This window comes from Monodelphis domestica, chromosome 4 (assembly GCF_027887165.1).
Source record: "Monodelphis domestica isolate mMonDom1 chromosome 4, mMonDom1.pri, whole genome shotgun sequence".
NCBI lineage: Eukaryota > Metazoa > Chordata > Mammalia > Didelphimorphia > Didelphidae > Monodelphis > Monodelphis domestica.
The window spans coordinates 346,692,775-346,715,497 of NC_077230.1; the positions used below are offsets into that span (position 1 = coordinate 346,692,775).

The 22,723-nt window shown below is 35.5% G+C and overlaps 1 protein-coding gene across 2 annotated transcripts in view; it reads left to right on the forward strand.

Moving 5' to 3' along the window:
- Nucleotides 1-22,723, forward strand: part of RAB6A (RAB6A, member RAS oncogene family) — an 80,710-nt gene that overhangs the window by 52,774 nt on the left and 5,213 nt on the right. For both annotated transcript variants that reach the window (XM_001363181.4, XM_016422009.2), the window contains exon 6: nucleotides 1,001-1,094. In XM_001363181.4, the coding sequence (XP_001363218.1) occupies nucleotides 1,001-1,094 (94 nt within the window). The remainder of the gene's footprint in view (nucleotides 1-1,000; nucleotides 1,095-22,723) is intronic.

The following is a 22,723-nucleotide window of genomic DNA, read 5'->3' on the forward strand; positions in this document are numbered from 1 at the left end:
CAATCGTATAGCTAAGTCATAGTCATTTGGGGAATTATAAGAATTCTACCAGCTCTCATTTGTGTAGCACTTGACAATTTATAAGGGGTAAGTATGTCAAGTATCAGCATGAAGAAAACTGAGTCTTAAGATGGGAGTAACCTGTTTAGGCTTATAAAATGAAAAATGATCAGTTTTTTCTCCAGACTAGCCACCTGTTAATTATCTTGAAGTACCCTGACTTGATTTCTTTCAGCCAAGAGAGAATGTTATAGTCATTGAAAGTAAGATAAGAACGGATGAGGACTAATAGTTTCTCTATTGTATTTCTCTTCTGTAGCTATGTTATAGCTACAGAGTTTGTATTGAGCATTCCCAGCCTCAGCACTTTTGTCCAGTGGTATTATTCCACTTCTTTTAAAGCTAAGGTACAATCAATTCAGAATGAAAGTAGCTTCTGGGCTTTAGGCCCTTAGATGTCCAATTAGTCAGCAAGTGTAAGATACTTAAAATGTGCTTGGCACCATGGGATAGACAGAAAAAAATTGCATTTAATGCCCACATTTAAAAAGGTTAAAAAAAAGCACAGGAGATGGAGGGTGGGGATATTTGTGCATGTTGTTACCTAATCTCATTTTAGTGGCTCTTCTGTTGCCCAGGACTATTTCCAGAAATACCTTCCCAGTTATGGATACCTGTTAATCAAGAGCATGTCTCTTATGGTAAATATATTTAGAATATCACATTCAAGAGTAGGAGTAGTTCTTGCTGAATATCCTTGACCTCTTAGCCAGCATACTAGCTGACATGTATTCTAGATCAGATAAGAACATTGACTTAGTTTCTCTATTTTCCTTCAGTTTTCCACCAACTCAGGATGAGACTTTAGAAAGTTGATGCCTGTTTCTTTCTGAAATGAGAAAACTAATTTTTGTTGGTTTGCAAGTTTTGCTTGAGCCCGTTGGATGGATCCCCTTCCTATAGTTCTGTCTCATTCTCTTTTTCCCCTATTTTTTTACAGACAAGTATCTATTGAGGAGGGAGAGAGGAAAGCCAAAGAGCTGAATGTTATGTTTATTGAAACCAGTGCAAAAGCAGGATACAATGTAAAACAGGTGAGTGAAGGGTGTGTGAAGGATAGGGGTTGGGGAAGTTGCTGAGATTTCCTCAAATGGTCAAAGAAATCTTTTTTTCCCTTTTAGGGGGAAACTTTAGGTTCCTGTTAGTATCCAAGAGTATTAGATACCTATTGAAAATTTTGAGATTATCTAGTCTAATTGCCTTTAACATCTAATCAGTAGATGAGGAAATTAAGGCCTGGAGGGGAAAGGGGGCCTAACTCAAGTTTTTTTTCTTACATGCTACACTGTTTCCACTCTTCAATATTCTAAATGATTCTTGATTTTATTAATTTAGGTAGATAGATCACACAGAAATTACAGTCCTAGATGATTTTATGAGTTATATCCCCTGGAGGCGATTGAACTTCTAATTCTGAAAAAGCCAGAAGAGATAATATAAATATTTTGTAGAAATTCTAAAACCTACCAAATCGCAAAGCAAGAAGTGCCATTTAACCTAAGAATTTACTGAGTTAGAGGTGGATTTTCCACTGTTTTGGAGTGAAAGGGTGAGGTTGGAGTTTTGAAGGGGATGGAAAAGATTATTTGTTTTGTAATAATGACACTTTGTTGCTTTTGAAAGAACAAATTTATTGAGCAACTCCAATAAATTGTCAGAAATTTCCATGTTGCTTGGCAACATCCTAGGCTCTTTTGTTCAGATCTAGAAATGCCCAAAATAAACATATCAGTAAACCCATGTTTTAAGGAGGTAGGTAGATAGGTAGCATAAGACAAGGTTTGACTTGGTGTGGTGGGGTTTAAAAGTCTGCCATTAGGTCTTAGGCAACTTGACATCATCTGTATTGTAGAATTGGGGCAGAGAGATGCCTATTTTCTTTAAATCTAGCTCTTTATGGGAGATTCTTCAGTCTGTGTGAATAATAAGGGCAACATTTTATGTATTCGGAAATATTTTCTTCAATGTAACTCTTTGAAATAAACAGTGCAAAATACCATTATGCTTTATAGATAAAGAAGCTGAGTCTCACAGAAAGGAATTGACTTGCCCAGGGTTAACAGTAAATGATATATCCTGTAAGGGTTAACCTAGAAGCTACAACTTAGGAAGCCCTAATGGCGCCAGAAATAATAATGCATGATTCTGGCCGACCTGAATGTTGCCCAGGGTATCCCCTTATTATGGGAACATATGTCCTTTTCAATAGGCAGTCTACCATAGAATATAGAAAACTGGCCATAGAGTTGGGAAAACCAGAGTTCAAGTGCAGTCTCTGTGGTGCACACTGAATGTCCTAGCACTTAACCTCCTGGTTCTCTGGGTCTACTCTGCAGAGAAGGTGCTGATCTATACTGGTAGTAGTTCCTCACTAGGAATTCCCTATACCAATGAAATTTCAGGCTGAATTTAGAGAAAATTTATGGAAAAGAGATAGGAAACTCAGAACAAATAAATTGTTGCTTTGTTAAAAATTTTATAGGACATGAGCAGTTAGGTAGAGCAATGAATAGAGAGCTAGGACTGGAGTTGGGAGAACCTGGGTTCAAAGGTGACCTCAGACACTTTGTAGCTATGTGACCCTGGGAAAGACATTTTGACTAGTCCTTGTTCTCCTGCCTTGGAGTTATTACTAAGACAGAAAGTAAGAGGTTTTTTTATTTTTTGTTTTTTCAATTTTTCGTTTCTGTATCTCCAGAGTGTAGCACCATACCTTGCTGGTAGGCATGTAATAAATACTTGTTGATTAACAGATAGGTTCAAGGCCCTTCACCCTTTCTGTTATATCCTCCTCTGAATGGTCTCCAGCTGATTAATATACTTCAACTAGAGCTTTTAGAACAGAGTAGAGTACTTAAGGTGTGATCTCACTAGGGCATACATAGTATATAAGTAATAATACCTATTCTTAGAAGCTATGTTTCTCTTGATGCAGCTCAGGATTATATGGGCTCTTGGAGATGCCATGCCACACTTTTAATTCATTGAATTTGCTAATACTTCTGAGATATTTTTCACAGAAATAGCTGTTTAACCAGATTTTCCAATCCTATACTTATAAAATCAAGTTTTAAAAACCAAGAATAAAATTTTATGTTTATCCTGTTGAATTTCATCTTATTAGATACAGTCCAAAACTAACCTGTCAAGCTCTTTTTCAGTCCTAACTCTGGCCTACAGCATATCAGCTATCTTTCCCAGCTTTATGCCATCTTAGTTTGATGAGAAACTTTTACCTGAATCATTGATAAAACTGTTAAATAACATAGCCAGTGCAGATACAACCATTCCTAATATCCCACTAGATATGTCCTACTGACCAGACATTGAGCCAGACATTCTTGAGTTTGTCCAAGAAACCATTTCCAAATTCATCTTACTGTGTCATCATCCATTGTTCAACTTTCCATCTTCTTCCAAGAATTGTATGAGATACTTTATCAAATGCTTTGATAAAATATAGGTAAACATTATTTACAGAATTCTTCTGATTCACAAATTTGTTGGTTTTGGATTTGTCTGCCACAGATAACCCTCGAAGCCAGGATGATACTCTTTAATCACTATATTTTACTAGGTATTAGATAACTATTGTTTAATGCCCCTTTTTCAAAAATTTTCAGGAATTAAAGGCTAGATAAATGGCTTTTAATTTGTAGATTTTCTTCTGTAGTCTTGGAGTAGCTATGTCAGTAGCTCAACATTCATGACTCCTAGCTCTTTCAGTACCTGAGGATATGAATATATTTATATCCGTATATAGAGGCATGTGTCTTGAATTAATCAACACCAACTAGATGCTTCCTTAGTTAAGACAAATAAGGGCATAGGATCAAGTACCAATTAGTCATTTTTAGTTATTTCTGGTGCAAATCTAATGCTCCTAAACATAGAAACAATAAGCAAAACAATCCAGTGGTCTCCAATGTGAAAGCCATGGTTGATCTTGGATAGCAGGGTGGCTATGAGACTCATCCAGTCAGAAGGTAATAAAGTAGGTTGCATTCCACCATCTCTCCAGTAGCAAGACTTATTTCTGATATAATCCTTTCAACCCCTTTAGTCTTCATAGTCTAATACTCTTTTGTTGTATCAACTCTTGCTGTTTTGCAGGCTCACAAACCTTTATTTTCTTTGCCAGATATCAACCCTTCATGGTAATTCTAATCTAACCATGACCCAGAAACTCACAATAGCTGTTTAGGTAACATTGGGAAAATCTTCTCCCAGTGAACCCTCACCTTTCTTTGATATCTTTGTACATTGACTGATGAGTAATAGCTCCATTTCATCCATTTTTCCTTTTGGATGAAACAGAATAAAGTGCACAGGATAAATGGACAAGGATAGTTGCAATTGGCATCAAATAGCTAATCATCTTTATCCAATTTTTATCCCAACATTCCTTCCATGAACCCAGTTTCATGATCTAGATGTCACCTGCAACTTTTCATTCTCATTTATCCTTCATATCTGTTCAATTGCCAAGTCTTAATGTCTACCTTTACATTTTCTTTCATCTGTCCCCTAATCTTCACCTATATGACTACTATTCTAATTTAAGCTCTCAGCGTCTTATCACATGGACTTTTGCGTTAGCTTCCTAATTGGTTTCCCTGCCTTGAATCTGTCCCCTCTCTCATCTTCTATGCAGATACCAAATGATTTCTTAAATTGTATGTCTGTCTCTCCTTTACTCAGTAAGTGGCAATTCTTATAGTGGTTCAAATATAGGGTATTCCCAAAGTTAGTGCTGTTTCAAACTTGTAAGCTTAAAAATCCCTCTTTGTAAAGCTTTAAAATTCTTTACAACAGGAACAAGTTGCATTTCTAACTTTATATATTACTGCCCTCCTTGCCTCTGTGGTGTAGCCAAATTTGCTCTTTTTTTGCTGTTCCTTGAACACAAAATTTCATCTCCCTTTCCATTCATTTGCATTGTCTATCCCCTTTGCTTCTTAGACATCTTGGTTTCCTACCAGACCTAAACTGAGTACTACCTTCTAAATGAATCCTTTACAGATTCATTCCCTCTTTTTCCTAGTCCTCTTCTTATTAGTAGGTTCTTGAATTGTTTATAGATAGAAGAGCCAGTAGAATAATAATAATGGAAAATGGAATAAAGAGGAATAATTGCTAGAGCAGATTCCTTTTGGAAGCAATAATATAATGTAATCAAAGTGCAGATAGAAATTATTAGTCTTTGAAAATAGGAGACATGCTAATTCTTTTGAGACAGAACAGAAAGAAGAAGAAAAAAGATGAGAAAAGCGGAGAAGTTTTATAGTGGAGAAGAAGGTGAGAGGAGTTGTATTGCATGGTCTCATTCTGAGGAAAATCGCTGCTAAGGGGAGGGCACTGAACCATTAATGGGGGGAACAAAAGCTTAAAGAATGGAAAAAGTTTTGCTGAAGGAAATACAGTAGGAAAGCTATAAAATTAATGAAAATAGTTGGCAAACAGCAATAGAGAGCCAGTTTGAGATTCAGAAGCATAACTTTTTTGGTAGACTTTATGGGAATTGGTGAAATGTAATGGGAATTGTGAACACCTGGAAAGTGGATAGTAGAACTTCCTAAGAGGTGACAATTGAAGCTCAAGGGATCTAATGGAGTGAACTAAAGTGACATTTACATCATCATAAGTGGATTTCAATAATCATATTTTAAATGTATCAGGTACATTAAAATTTAGTTGTCTTAGTAACCTAAGAAAAAGTGATGGAAGCAGATGATTATATACATAATAATTATTTATGGTTAAAATTTTTACCACATCTGCAATAGGAATTGCTGAGGAATATTAGTAAGGCTAACCAGTTTTGCTTGATTTCCCTGGAGAAGATGCCTGAATTTTTTTCTTATTACTGTGAAAGTGCTCTTTCCTTTTTACTCCTGGTTTTTAGTTCTCGGTCTTATTAGAAACAATGAGCCCTAAGAAACTTATTTCTGCTAAAGTGTTGTCATTTCCTCCTCTTTTGGATAATGTATTCTGATATAAGATGAATAGGTTCAAGGAAACACTTAAGAATTTGGCTAGAAGAATTCAGACAGCTGACTTTATACCTGAAATAAAGACAGTAGTAAAAGTTCCCATTTTTATAAAACATGAATACTTACAGGCACTTTCCTTATAACAGTAATGTTAGATGGTAGGGAAAATATTTTCATCTAAATTTTATACCTGAGGAAATTTAAGATTTGAATAAGCAAAATTACTTTTTTGAGAGTCACATTTACTTATTAAATATAAGAACTGGAATTTGAAGTCAGGTCCTGGGTTCATGAAATTTTCAAGGTCCAAATCCAGCTCAAAAATCAAACGCAGTTAAACCTTTCGAGTCAAGTCTGTGCTAAAATCCTGACCCTGAACCACTATGTATATGTCTGTGAGGAGATCACTTGACTTCTTTGCTCCCTAGTTTCTTCATTCATAAATTATGGCTAATACTTTTACTTCCCTCCAGAGGGATTGCAGAAAAGTGTTTTGTAAAAACTGTGAAATAGTACTGAATATAAGTGTTCTTATACATTTAGTTTTTCTCACATGAAACATATATTTTATATATGCTGAACCAACATTAGAATCATAGTTGCCTATTGGGTCAGCTGCATACTTACTGTAGCTCCCTTTTCAATCTCAAGTTCCCATCTGCTCGCCTCTATATATACTAATGCACAGTTGGTAGACTGAAATCAAAATTGCATTACCATGCCTTCCTACATTGACAGGTCTGATTTAAACAAGAGGTTAAAATATTCTTTGTAACTGGTAACAGTTATCATGAATGTGATTCTATCAAAGGGGAAAATGATTTTCTGATTGGAGTGACATTTATGAAATAGACCATATTCTCTTTTTGTATTTATACCTTGAATTCTAAAGGGAAATAGTAGTGCCTTATTAAATAATGGAGTGTGTTAGGAGACTCTGCAAATTAATTGATCTGAAACCAAGAAAAATTTTTGTGGAATTTTGACTTAAATGATTAAAAACTAATATAAAAATAATTTCTTTCACTTGATAGATTGTCTGAAGAGTTAAATTCAGAGTTTTATAATTCAGTCCTAAAGATGAACTGTAATGATGTTAATATTTGTCCTGTTAAGGTTTTTAGCCCTCAGAGATACAACTCATTTATGTTTTTCTGAAGATTTTCCACATGAAAAGAGGTTTGTAGTTAAGTGTTCTATTCTTCTGTCAGATGGATCTTTCTCTCCTGATTGCACTGGAAATATATTTTTACCTAACTCTACTTTTCAGAGCATAGAGGTAAAAAACCTGAAGCATGTAGAAGGGTAGGAAAAGATGGTAAACTGAAGATGCAGGATTGTTCTCTGAGAGATCTACTAGGGAAGAAGATAGCCATTGAGTGGTTGTTGAACACTTACTGTGTGGCTTAGGTTCTACCAAGTGCTGTGGTAGATGCAAACGAATCACAAAAAATGCCTTTGACCTTCAAGCTAAAAAAAAAATAAAGAATATCTAGAACTGGGATTGATAGATCTGGAAGGGACCTTAGAAGTCATATGAGCTAACTGCCTTATTTTACAGAGAGGGAAACAGTCTTAGAGAGAAGGGAAGAAGGAGCTATGCTTGATGTAGCCTGGAAAATAGAGAGAGATCAGTGTAAGCTTGTGTTGTTGAACAATGTTTTTTGATATGCCATTCAATGTCCATAGCATTGGTGTTTCCTGCCACATAAGATAGGCCTTACTCCCTGTTGACAGCTGTGATTGAACTGAATAAAGCCCCAGAGAATCAGACCACATAGGGAATTATCCTGCACTGACCCATTAGAGAGAAACCAGTCTAAAAAGAAAGTTATCTCATATAAAAGCCCTTTGCATTCGGGGGACTAATGACTGTCTTTGAGAGCAAATAGTTAACATTTCGTTCATTCTTGATATTTGAAGCGACTTTATAGACTATTTAGCATATTCTCAATTGATTTTGTTTTGTTCCTGGAAGCTAGTTGAAAATGAAAATTGTTTTCATACCTGTTCCTTGTGTTTTAGCTCATCTTGTCTTAAGTTCCTGTGTTTTTCAGTTTCCAAGTCATTGATTAAATTCATATCAATATAGCCTAAGTAAATGTACATTTAAATGTTTGTCTGAGACTCCTCATAAACGATTTGTAGCAGTCAGAATTAGTGCTACTATATATGGATGAAGTTGACCACACCTTTAATGTGAGGATTTTACTATTTCAATACTATTAGATAAAATTCCAGGTTATGCAAAACCTAGTGTGTTTGTTACTAGTTAAAATGTTTTAATTCATTTCAGTATTTTGATAGGTTGAGAGTACCAGAATGTATTCAGCCATGTACTTTCAAGTCTTTGCCTCTTTTACATGCTGCCTCCACCTTTGACTGTTGCATGATACATAATTGTTTATGAAACCTTATTCATAAGATAAGATAGGACTGTGGGCATTTGGGTTAGCGAAAGTACACACTCTCTCTCTGCCTTTAATACTTAGATCCTTTATTTAATTTGCTATCAGTCAGCCAATACAATTATATATTTTTTTCTTGGTTTCCTTGGTTTGGCTGATGATATTTATAAAATAGACTTCCCCCATTGCCAAGTTTCCTTTTAAAATAAACCCTTAAAAAAAGGTGAGAGATTTAGCTAATGCATCGTTTTAGTGACTAGCCAGAATGCAAGCTACTGGCATTTATTGCCAACATCATGGCTGCAGATGTAACAAACTGAGGCCATTTCCATCAAGTAACATGAATTTTTCCTCTTTTTAAATTGCTCTATCCTAAAACTCTTACTCTTTGACCTATTTAAGTACTTGTAGCAAAATATGAAAGAACAAAACTTTAATGAAAGACTGAATTTTAAAAATTATTCTTAGCTTAAAACAAAATTGAATAAACATTATCTAATGAATTCTAATGTTTTGCTTCTCTTGAATTTTGTATTTTGGCCTCAGATTTTCTGTTTTAAGTATGGTCTTTTCTTCAGGAATACTTGGAAGTCTTCTATTTTATTAAATGACCATACTTACCCCTGAAAGAATACAGTCAGTTTTGCTGGGTAGTTAATTCTCGATTGTAGACCCGGTTCCCTTGCCTTCTAGAATATCATATTCCAAGCCTTCCAGTCTTTCAGTGTGGAGGCTGCCAGGTCCTGTGTGATCCTTACTAAGACTCCATGATATCTGAATTTTTCTTTCTAGCTGCTTATAGTATTTTCTCCTTGGCCTGGGAGTTCTACTATTTTGAACCTTTATGTAAAATTGTCTTTTTTTTTCATATTTAATGAGACTGAGATAATTTTTGTGCCTGTTATATTTCCTGGATTATTTTAAAAGCACTACGACTACATGAAAATTATATTACATCTTTAATGTATCATGTAATGATATTAATGAAGAAGCTGAAGTTGAACATGGCATTTTTAGCTACTCTGAGGATATAACTTGATTATGGTTCAGAATGATTTTTAAAAATTGGATTAAACTTTGGGCAGTGATTTCCTTCTGATTCTGAGTTTTCCTACTCTTTCATAGAGGTGTGGGGTTTTTGTTGTTGTTACTGTTTTTTTTTAAGGAATGTTTCTGAGTAGATGAACTCTAAAGTCCTATCTAACTCTAAAAATTAATGATTCAGTGATTCTTCTAAGGGATGAGTTGGAAAAAAAAACCTGATCTATGAGTCTCTGAGGTCTAAACTCTTGATTTCCCCAAAAAAATTCTGTTTGGGAATATAAGAACTTTTCAAAAATTAATAATTGTTATACAGGAGCACAAATACATTTTTAAAAGATTATATGGATGACATGAAATATATTTGTTTAAATTTTGAGATTTTGCTGTATCTATTTACAAAGGGACATTAGAGGGGAGTAACTACATACCAACACAGGCAGAATTGTATTGGACAAGAGGGGTATGGGATCATAAGCACTGGAGGTTTTTAACATATGCCATTATATATACTTCATTCAGTGGCTCATGTTTTTGTCTATTGTGTGATTGGTATGGGAGATTATGTATAATAAGATATATTCCTTGTGATCCTTTCCTTCAAGTGGCTTATGGTTGAATGTATAGTAGAAATAACACTGGAATGGAAGGAATTTCAAGTTATTAGTAGTTTGGTTCTGGTTTTTTAGCCAGTAACTAGCTTTGTGACTGAGCAAATTATTTAAACTCTTGGACCTCAGTCTGTAGATGTGGGATTAAGTTGGGAAAGCAAATGAATGTTTATGGTGCTGAGTGCCATAGGTGTCAAAAGGAAGGAACAATCACTTCCAGCTGGGCTGGTCAACCTTCAAAGGACAGATTGGGTTAAACTAGGCAGAGATAAGGAGGAGAGTGTCCTCCTTAGGAACATCTTGAACAAAAACATCAGAGTTGGGAATATCAAGTGTGTTAAATATGAAAACTAGTTTGCTTAGAGTGGAAAATATGATATGATAGGAAGATATGATAGGAGTGAAAGAGAAAATGCAGAAGTGGTGGTAGATTAGGAAGGAACATAAATGCCACACCAAAGAGTTTGGACTTTATCATGTAGACATATTCAGGAAGGGGAAATTGAAGCAATAGAATCCTTTAGGAAGATGACTATGATGCCTTAAAGAATAGAATTAGAGCAAGAAAACTAGTTAGGAAACTAACAATGGAGCAATTTTAGTGGCCTAGAATAAAGATTAAGAAATAAAAATTAGCCTGCTTATTGTTTCTTATGGTGTAGTAGTACTTCATCACAATCATATACCACAATTTCTCTAACTGTTCCACAATTGATGGATGTTCCCTCAATTTCCAATTCTTTGCCACCACAAAGAGAGTTGCTATATTTTTGGAACATATAGATTCTTTTCCTTTTCCCCTGATCTCCTTGGGAAACAGACCCCAGAAATTGTATTTCTGGGTATTATTCCAAATTGCTTTCCAAAATGGTTGGATTGGTTCACAGTTCCACTAACAGTGTATTAGTGTTCTTCCACATCCCCTATTTTTTTTCTCTATTGTTAACCAATATATAGTCAATATGATGTTACAGAATTGTTTTGGTTTGCATTTCTCTAATCAGTATTGATTTAGAGCATTTTTCATATATCTATTTATGGCTTTTATTTCTTTATTCAAAAGTTGCCTGTTTATACCTTTTGCCCATTAATCAACTGTGGTAACAAATTAGTAAATTCTTCAGGTTAGGTTATGTTTGTGGTTTGGGATGTTTGCTCTAGTTTAGGTGATAAAATAATTAAAAGGAGGCAAAACCAACAAAAAATAAACCTATGAGACCCAAAATGAAAGTATGACACTCTAGATTGTGCTTTTAACAAAAGAGGAGCAGATTGAGCTAATGAGTAAAATTTTCCAATATAAGAATAGTATGATTAGTTTGTAACTATTATAGAAATGATGAAACTATCATCAGGGGACATAGCTATCTCCCAAAGTGATAACATACTCTGGTGTTGTATAAGGAAGCAACAAGGATCAAAAAAAATTTCTAAATATGGAACTTATTCCATATTCAAGTGGTTGTTCAGAGAGCATAGAATAGGCTTTTGTTCCCCACTGAATTTTTGATGTCTAGACTTGTGATTTCAGTATGTTAGGGAGTTCCCAGTGAAGAAATTACCAATACAGATCAGTACCTCTGCCTGTGCTCATCTTAGCCTGTGGGGTACTGAGAGGTTGATAGCTTGACCAATGTGCTATAATTGTTATATGTCAGAGTGAGACTTGAACCCAAGTCATCCTGATACCACCAGTCTTCTCTGTCAAATTATATCATTAGTTTTTCTGACTTTACTTATAGAAAGATAACACCATCAGTATGTCAGAAAATTTTGCTCTGAATTGCCATTTGTAGCAGCCATATGATATTTTTGTTTAGACAACTGCTGAAAACAGTTGAAAACACCATTAATTTCAATGGACTTTCACATTTGTTATCTTCTTGGTTACTCAATACAACCCTATATAGTACCTACATATGGGCAAAGCGGTATTGTCTTTATTTTATGCATTAATAATAAAAAGCCAAAATGATTTGCCCAATCTCCTGACTCCTATTTCAGTAAATAATAATCATAATTGTTATTATGGACCATAGAAGGACAAAGACTTAAGGCTTTGAGCTTGAATTCAGAAATGCATACAGTGATACTTTGGGATAGCCCTCGAGCCCAAACTATTCCTTTCTCTTTTGGTGAGCTCATCAACTCCCCTGGCTTCAGTTACTTCTATGAAGATGACCACCAATTTTACATAGCCACTTCTGACCTCTAGTCCCACCCAAATTTCTGCTAAAGATTTCCACTTGGATGTTCTAAAGGCATCTCAGACTCCAAATAGCCCCATACTAAAAAATTTCCAGTATTTTCTATTGATTCTCTGATAATCAATCCAGTCAGAGAACAATTGGGGGAAAGCATTGTAGCAGAAGCCTAGAGAGGACAATTGTAGAAAGACATGTTAAAAGCCATAGAGGTCAAGAAAAATAAAGATTGAGAAAGGCCATTGGTTTTAGCAGTGAAGAAAATGTCAGAAACTCCACAGAGACTATTTCTATTGAGTAATGAGGTTAGAAGTCAGATTGCAAAGACATTAAGGAGTGGGTAGGTGAAGAAATAGAGGAAAAGGAGTATAGACATACATTTCAAAGGCTTGTTGTGGCAAGCATTTTGTAATCTTAAACATGCTTTATAAATGTGAAGTTAATTAAATTTGGCTTCCCACTGTGAGGATAGCAGAGCCTGATTCTTAAGCAATAGATTATTTCCTCCAAATTTTTTTATTTAAGGTAGCATGCCTACCCAGAATATTCCACTAAAAAAAATCCATAAAGAGACCCCAGAGCATACCTTTCAGGATTTGAAGGCCTCTTTTATCACCTGTCACAGTCTCATACCAAGTAGACACTTAGTATATATTTGTTTGGTTTCAATTACACATCAACTAGTAGTAGTATAGGCTCTGTCCCAATTATACCTTTGCTCTTCTAGAGTTAATTATTTCTGTCTTTGTCTTTGATAATTTATCTTTAATAAACCTGTGTAGGCAGAAATTCCTGCTAGTTCATTTGTTCAGTTCTTTTTAATTGACTCATCTGGCACACTCCTAGCATTTTTACATAGAAATGACTAGCAGACTATACTGTGATAAGGCCTTTGAAGCTGAAAAACTTTTGACTATAGGTACAATAACAGGTTTACCTTAATGTGGAGAGACTCTTGACTAGAAGATTGCCCATCCAAGGTTGATTTTTTTTTTTTTTTGCCGGGAGGTGACTACAGCAATTAATGAAATTGTTAAAAATACAAAAATGGCCTTCAGTCATTAAAGTCCTCTGGTTCTGTAGTGATTTTTAAAAAGGAATGACAAAAAAAGGAGCAGCAAATAATAAAAATCTGCAAGTTTTTAGACTGCTAATTTATATTAACTTTTGATATTCACAATGTTATCTATTAAATTAGAACATTAAAAGCCTATGGAAGAATTAAATCCTGTAACCAGATCCACAGTCTAGCCATAAACCCAGAGGATATGTATGATGAGAAAAATGACAATATAGAATATGTCAATTATTGATGTTCTCTTGGTTGCTTTTTTGGGATAGTAATAACATCTAAAATATTTTCCATATGTTTGGTATTTACTCTTTTTGAGATATCTTGAGAACCACTCCTTCAGTGGCTTCTTCTTTGTATATTGGCTTAGCTACTTTTCTCATCTTTGTTCTCTTTATTGCCATTTCTGCTTCTCTGTAAACAAATCTTGGACTCTAATGTTAAGAGTCCTGTCAATTTTGGTAATTCCAGTATCATAAGACCATAGATTCATAGCTTATAGAAAGAATCCTAGGAGTCATCAAGGCCACCATCTCATTTTACTGAATAACTGAGACTTAGAGATTCAGTGTCTTGCCCGTGCCCATATAAAGTGACAAGATTTAACCTAGGACATGGGTTTATTAGATCATATTAAGTCCAAACTCCTCATTTTACAGTGAGAAAAATGTGGCACAAAATGGTTAAATGACTTAATGAGGATCACACAGGTAGTAAGTACCTGAGATGAGATTTAAATTGAAGTGTTTCTGACTCTGTGTTCAGTGTCCTGTTCCTTTATGTGTTGCTATCTCACCTTGATGTTGAAAAGAATTTGTTATAAAATTTTTTTGCAGAATTCCTTCATCTTTTATTCATGTTTTACCTTCCTTCTTATCCTTTTTTATTTATTGGATCTCTTTATCTTCCACTGCTTCTATCTTATTAGGCGACATTGGGCATGATTTTCCACCATTCTTTTCCAAACGAGACCATGTTCTGAATAAGTTACTGCCATATTTCTCTCTCTGTCATTTAAGGCAAATGTCTGCTGACCTGTGCTATTTTGAAGGTATTTTTATGGCTCTTTGACTCCTCATTATCACATTTTATTTTAGCCGTTAAATTGCTGTATGAAATTAGTGTAATTGGTACTTTATTTAAAATATACTATCATGGATCATTCAGGCCAGGAGTTTATTTATTTATTTGTTTATTGATACCTTCCGTCTTGGAGTCAATACTGTCTATTGGCTCCAAGGCAGAAGAGTGGTAAGGGCTAGGGAATGGGGGACTTTCCCAGGGTCACACAGCTGGGAAGTATCTGAGGCCAGATTTGAACGTAGGACCTCCCGTCTCTAGGCCTGACTCTCAATCCACTGAGATACCCAGCTGCCCCCAGGCTAGGAGTTTATAACCATTTTTGTGTCATAGACCTATCTGGTTATCTGATGAAAGAAACCTTAAGCTCAGAATCATGTTTTAAATGCATAAAATAAAATATATAGGATTGCAAAAGAAACCAGTTGTATTGGAATATAGCTATCAAAATATTATAAGGACAAGTCCACACATCCTTAGGTTAAGAAACCCTGATATATACCTTAACCCCTTCATTATATAAACTAGGACACTGGGTCCTAGGAACATGAAATGAATTGCCCATAGTCACTCACATAGCTAGAAAGTAAAAGAGGGATAACTTGAACCCAGCCCTCTGATTCCAGCAACATACGGTTTTCCATATACACAGCTGACTCAGGAATGAGCCTCGTTCCTGAAAAGCTGAAAACCTTAAAATACCTTAATGATACTCCTTTCTCCTTTGTGTATTTTAGGGAGATAACTAATGGCAAAGCTTTTTTCCTACTCTCTTAATATAATTGTGCATTTCGTTTATTTCATAAATAACTGTAATAGAAGTGCTATGTAAGTATGTCCTGTGAGGGTTAATGAAAACTTCTTGGAGGATATGGCATTTGAGTTGAACTTGAAAGGATTCAGCAAATGATGAACAGGAAGGAAAGGGATGCTATGTTTAAAGAACAAGATGGACAGAAGCAGAGATGGGAAAATGAAGAGGATATTCAGGAGGCCAATTAGAGTATATAACAGTATTATCAGATTTTTCAGACCATTAGGTAACACAACAGAATTGTCCTAGATGTTAGAGCTTTTGATTTTTTAGCATTTAAAAAATGTTTATAATTCTGTTTGGCTCAGAAAGCCAACTTTCCAAAATATAGCTCCCATCTCTTACTATTCCTGCTCAAAAAAGTCTTTTATGATTCCTCATTAACTAGAATAAAGTCACAGCGTCTTAATGATTTTAGCTGTATCACACATTGATGTCTATGTGGATTTAATGTAAATTTGTACCCCTCAAAGAAAAGTTTTGAAAATTCAGTCTCAGCCTCACCCTTTGATTAGGCACACATGCATGTATGATCCAAATTATAGAGAGTTACTATGACTTGTTATATCCTCGTTTCCTTCTCTCCAAGCCTTTGATTCACATCACTTCCTACACTTATAATTTCTTGATCTAACTGTAACCTGTCAGAATTCCTACTTGAGACTCCACCTCTCCAAAAATTTTTCTCTTTTCTTCTTAGCTACAAGTGATCTTTCCATCTCTTCAGTTCCCTTTGCATATTCTTACCTTTAATTGTACTTATAACACTTTTTGTATTAAGTTAAAACATACAAATCAACTTCCTCACAATCTTGTTGAGGTAGGGAGTGTAAATGTTATTTTAATTTCACAGAAGAAAAATGAAATTTAAAGTGACGACATCACCACACAATTTATAGTTTCCTGAGCCAATCCTTAAACTTAGGTCATCTGACTCCCAAGGCCAATCCATCAGTGTTCTATCCACCATACAACTCAGATCCAAGCCAAGTGCTGACCAGAGTTCCTTGGGGTTACAGAAAGTATAGATGTCACTGTCTAGCACGTCTTTTGAGAAGAAGTCTGGCTCAAATGAGATAATATGGACAAAATATTTGATAAGTTTTAAAGATATATAAGTAAACTATGTAGGGATAGGAGAAAAGAAAGCTAGTCTGGTTTCAGGTCCTTCATCTCATACTTATGGGTTTGGTCCTTTGAAAATCAACCACATTACCTCTCAGTGTACCCTAGTAAATAACTGACATTTTAAGATATTTATCTGCAGAAGTAGAGAGAGTAACCTCACTGGGAATTCCCTACACTAGTGAAATTATAGGTCTGGATAATAAATGATCACTTATTAAAAATCAAATCTTCAGTTCTCTGAACTGAATTCATACTCTCCCTCTTTCACAGGGTTATTTTGAAAAGCATTTTGTAAATTTTGTGAGGTAGTGTGGAAATAGGAATAACTAAACCATGTGTAGGCCCTTGAAGTTTCCCTTTTCACTAGCATGATTTGGCTAGGTAAGAGGGAGGAAGCTAGATTGCATAGTGCTAGGCTTGGAATTAAGAGGATCTAAGTTCAAATTCTGCCTTAGACATATACTGCCTTTGTGATCCTGGACAAGTCACTATAACTTCCAAACAAATCATCAGTCTCACCTTCACCCAGACTAGCAGTGACAAAGAAATCATTATACCCTATTGTAGAGCATTCTGCTTTTGAATAACTCTAAACATTAGGAAGTTTTTCTTTAAGGATTCTAAATCCTTGTACCTTTTTCCCATTGCTTCTGTTCTGAAGTCAATCTAATTCTCCATCAGATATTTGAAGATGATGATCATGTCTTTCTTAGTATTTTCTTTAATATTACTATTTAAATGTTATTAATATTAAATATTAATATTTTTATATTTCCTTCTACTGAACATTTATCTGAATCTAGCTTCTAAACTAGACCAGTGATGGCAAATCTTTTAAAGATGGAGTGACAGGCCCCCTCACCCCAGAGTGAGTGCTATGCTTCCCCTTACCCCTCTCCCCTTAGACCACACAGGGGAGGGAAGGGGTATGTGTGCAGAGAAAGCACTCCCATTGGGCTGTTGGGCAGAAGAGTGGGTGAAGTGAGGGATGTTCTCAGCCAGTGTAGTGAAGGGGGAGGGGAGGGGCTCCAGCCCTCCACTCCTCTCTAGCTCTGTTGCCTGTGAGCCTAATACCCTGTGCACTTCCATTGGGCTTCTGGGTAGAGGTGTGTGTGTGTGTGTGTGTGTGTGTGTGTGTGTGTGTGTGTGTGTGTGTGTGTGTTTGAGTGAAAATGTCAACTGGTAAGTTGGAGAGGAGGAGGGGAGCAGTTCTGCAGAGTCCCTCTGCTATTCTAGTAATGAACTTTGGGGGTGGTGGGTGGGGAGAGAAGGTGGTTAAGTGCCCACAGAGAGTGCTCTGCATGCCATCTTTGGCACCCATGCCATAGGTTCACCATCACTGACCTAGACCATTATCTAAACTATTTTTAACCAAAAAGTCACCATACTTCTCATAAAGTTGACACAAATAAAGTTTTATTTTTTTTAAAGCCTCACCTTCTGTCTTAGAATTTTTTACTAAGTATAGTTTTAAAGTAGAAGATCAATAGGATCAAGGTAATTGAGGTTAAGTGATTTGCCCAGCTATGATTTGAGCTATTATTCGAACCCAGGATCTTCTTGTCTCCAGGCTTAGCAATCCATCCACTTAGCCTCTCAATAAACTTTTTATACTAAATAATCTTTTATCTTTGGGACTCTAATTTCTAAAATGTTAATTAGCAAGTACCTTCAGTACCATCACTTTCTACCAATAGCTGAGAATTTAAATGAGTCACAAGTACCTATAAGGGGGGACTTAAAACTAGTACTGATTCATCATTAATCATGCCTTGCCAAGCCCCAGCTTTGGAATGTTCCCACCATTTGCTGTTTTCATTCCTGTTCACATTCTGACTGGATACACTTAAAATTTGTTACATAATCATAACTCTGCTCTTAATTAAAGACAATCCTTTTATACTTCTTTAATCGATTTATTAATCTTTAGTCTCTCCTTGTCCATAGACTACTTCCCTGCTACATACAGAAACGAATAAATCTTCCCATCCTTAAAAAAAACTTTTAACTTGATCTGACCACCTTTACTAGCTATTAAAGTTACCTATCTCTTAATTGCTGAATCTAGTGGTCCTTGCTTAATCCTCATCATTCTTGAATTCTGTACCCTTTGACACCTGTTACTCACCCTCTTTTATGCTCTCATATTTTTTTAATATGATTTATATTTTTATTATGTTAAATATTTCCTGATTATATTTTAATCTGGCTTGGGCCACTAAAGAGTCCCTCCTGGCAGTGAGTTTGATACCTCTGATATACAGTATAGAGCTGACAAAGTGCTTCACATACATTTTCACTGTAGTCTTGGAACAACCCTAGGAGGTAGATATTAATGTTGCTGCTAAACACAAAACCTATCTGAATCCACTACACATTTATGTTATATAACTCAACTGGGCCCTCACTGCCACTAATCAGTCCTTTTTTACCAAATAATTTACATAATTAGCAACACTCTCATCTCAGACACAGCTCTCCACTAGTTCTCATACATTTATAACTGCTTCTTACCTTGAGGTTCTGTCTTGGTCCTCTTTTCTCTCTACATGGTCTCACTTGGTGATCTCCTCAGTTCCCATGGTTTAAATTTTCTTTTCTGTGCAGGTGATTCTCTGATCTATGTATCTAGCCTTAACCTCTTCATTGATCTTCAGTCTTAACATCTCCAAGTGGATGTCATCATCTTAAAAAAAAAAAAAAACCCTTACCTTTTGTGTTAGAATCAATACTATGTATTAGTTTCAAGGCAGAAGAGTTGTAAGGGCTAGGCAATAGAGATTAAGTGACTTTTCCAGGGTCATACAGCTAGAAAGTGCCTGAAGTCAGATTTTAATCCAGGACCTCCTGTCTGTGCCTGGCTCTCAATCTACTGAGCCACCTACTTGCCCACTGTTTTGTAAACAATCTTAAATTTAGCATGTTCAAAACTGAATTCATTGTCTTTTCCCCCCACAACCCCTTTCTTATTTTTTTTAAAATATATTTTATTTGATCATTTCCAAGCATTATTCGTTAAAGACATAGATCATTTTCTTTTCCTCCCCCCCACCCCCCATAGCCGACGCGTAAGTCCACTGGGCATTAGATGTTTTCTTGATTTGAACCCATTGCTTTGTTGATAGTATTTGCATTAGAGTGTTCATTTAGAGTCTATCCTCTGTCATGTCCCCTCAACCTCTGTATTCAGGCAGTTGCTTTTTCTCGGTGTTTCCACTCCCACAGTTTATCCTTTGCTTATGAATGGTGTTTTTTTCTCCTGGATCCCTGCAAGTTGTTCAGGGACATTACACCGCCCCTAATGGAGAAGTCCATTACGTTCGATTATACCACAGTGTATTAGTCTCTGTGTACAATGTTCTCCTGGTTCTGCTCCTCTCGCTCTGCATCACTTCCTGGAGGTTGTTCCAGTCTCCATGGAACTAACCCCTTTCTTATTAAGATTGTCTTTATGCAAGGGTACCACCATCCTTTCAGTTACCAAGGCTCATAGTCTATGTCATACTCATCTCCTTACTTAAACTTAACACCAAATATTCAATCTGTTGCCAAGTATTGTCATTTCTGCCTTTATAATATGTCTTATATGTGCCCTCCTTCTGTCCTCTGACATTGCCAGTGACTCCCTTTTATCCCAGAATCAAATATTAAGCTCTCTGTTTGGTTTTTAAAATCCTTTGCAACTTGGACCCTCTAGTATACCTTATGCTTCTTATATCTTATTATTAGCACTGACATTCTTATTCTTCAGTTATTACGTACCATCTTCTGATTCTGTGCCTTTTCACTGCTGACTCCTATGCCTGAATGTCTTCTCTGTTCATCTTTACCTCCTGGTTTCATTGGCCCCTTTTAAGGTTCATCTCAAATATCCCCTTCTTCAAGATTCCTTTCCTAGTCCCATTCTTCCTCATTTTTCCCACCAGTAATACTAATGCCTTTGCTGAGATTGCCTTCAATTTACTCTATATTTGTCATCTACGTATGTAATTGTTTGCTTGTTGTTTCCCCCATTAAGGTGTGAATTTCTCAAGGGCTAGAATTGTTTTTGCCTTCAATTTGTGTCCTCAGGGCTTAGCACAGTACCTGGTACATAGTAAGTGCTTAATTAATAAATGCTGGTTAACTGATTCTCTCCTATCTTGTTATTTTTTTCTTGATGCTATTGCCAGGTTCATTTTACTAAAGTCTAGTTTAGATCACATCCCTTAGGAATCTTCTGTGACTCTCCTTTGGCCACAGGAAAAAAGTCCCGCCTCCTCAGCTTGTCATTCAAGGCCCTATAAGATTAAGCCCTAACCTGTTTTTCCAGATTCAATAGAATCTGACTCAGAAAGGACTTCAGTGGGCATCAACGGAAATAAAGATTCTTTTATAATCTCCCTTTAGAGATCCTTGTTTGATCCTTTAGAGACCATATAGTACAATATATCATCTATAGAATAAGTGAGTTAAACTATCTTTAAGTTCTCTTCCAGTTTTAAATTCTATGATTCCCTTGAACAGAGGAGACTGCATCCATTATGTATTATTATGCAAAATATATTTCCATATTGTTCATATTAGCCCACAAAATGTAAGACATTTTTCCAGTCTCACAGCTACTAAATGGTATTACCAGGTCTGAACCCTGGTCTCTTTTTTTCCCCCATCCACTTCTTTCTGCTGTAATATAAACTTGCTCTCAGTCAAGAAATCCACTCTCAATGGGGGCAGCATAGCAAGTAAATGGAGAAGTGTGCCACAGGATACCTCACAGGGCTTTAGAAGACTAGTAGATGCAAATTTGCTTTAGCAAAGCAATTAAATCCCAGATCTGGTTAGGAATTTTATAAAAACGAAAGGAAAGAAATATAGATTTGATAAGCTCTTAACCTTAGACCACCCAGTAAGCCTGGGAAAGAAATTAATCCAGAAACAATTCAATGTAATGGCCATTTATTAAATTCCCCTCGGGCCGCCTTTGCATCTTCTGAGAAAGCTCAGCCAAGATAACACACGTTATTGCCCTCATTGAGTTTACAGAGTAGACCTAGATATACATAAAGTTCAATCAGCATGCCATATCGGGCCTCAGGAGAGAAGGGCTATTACAAATAAGAAAGGATTGGCTGTAGAAATTAAAACATTACTTAGAGAAAGCATTGTAGATGACCTTTGAAGCAGAAGTATACCAGAAAGAGCTAAAACAGAGAAAGAAAAGTATAGACCTGTTTCTCTAAAGAACATTGATGCAAAAAATTTAAATAAAATACTGTCATCAGCATTCTATTGCAAGGATCTTACAGCATGATTGGGTGGATTTTATACCATGAATGCAGGGACAGTTCAATATTAGGAAAACCAACAGCATAATTGATGATACCAGTAACAAAACATTCAGAAACCATATGATTATTTCAGTAGATGTGGAAAAAGCATTTGACAAAATTCCTTACAAAAACATTAGAAACATTGGAATAAAAGGAACCTTCCTTAAAGTGATAAATGGCATCTATCTAAAATCATCCACAAGCATTATTTATAATGGAGATAAACTAAAACTCTTCCCAGTAAGATCAAGAGTAAAGATGACTGCTATCATTACTGCTTTTTAATATTGTTAGAAATGCTAGCTATAACCATAAAGGCAGAAAAAAAATTGAAGGAATTAGAATAGGCAATGAGGAAATAAAGTTAGATAATTGAAGATAATTTGGTGAAAGAATTTATACCAAACAAGAGATAGAGAACATTATGAAAAATGAATTAGAAAATTTTAATTACGTTAAATTTAAAAGGCTTTGTGCAAACAAAACCAACATAACCAAGATTAAAAGGTAAACAAAAAATTGTGAAAAGCATTTTATGGCAAGTATCCCTGACAAAGGCCTCATTTCTTAAATATATAGAGTCAAATTTATAAGAAGGCAAAGCATTCCCCAATTGAAAAATGGTCAAAGGCTGTGAACAGGCAGTTCTCAGAGGATGAAATTTCTACTATCTATAGTCATGAAAAAAATGCTCCAAAATCGCTTTTTTAAAAAACTGATTACATGCAGTAACAAATTTCCATACAAGATTTGATTGAATTTATTTCCCTCCCTCCCCTTCTCCCTACAGTGCTGGCAGGTGATTCAATCTAAATCATATGTGTATATATAAAATATATTTCCATATTGTTCATTTTTGTAAGTGGGTTAAGTAATCTTATAAAATCAAACCCCCAAAACATAAACCCAAATAAAGAATTGAAAAATTGTATGGTACATATGTATTCTGATTCAGACAGTTCTTTCTCTGGACGTGAATAACATTCTTCACATCACTATT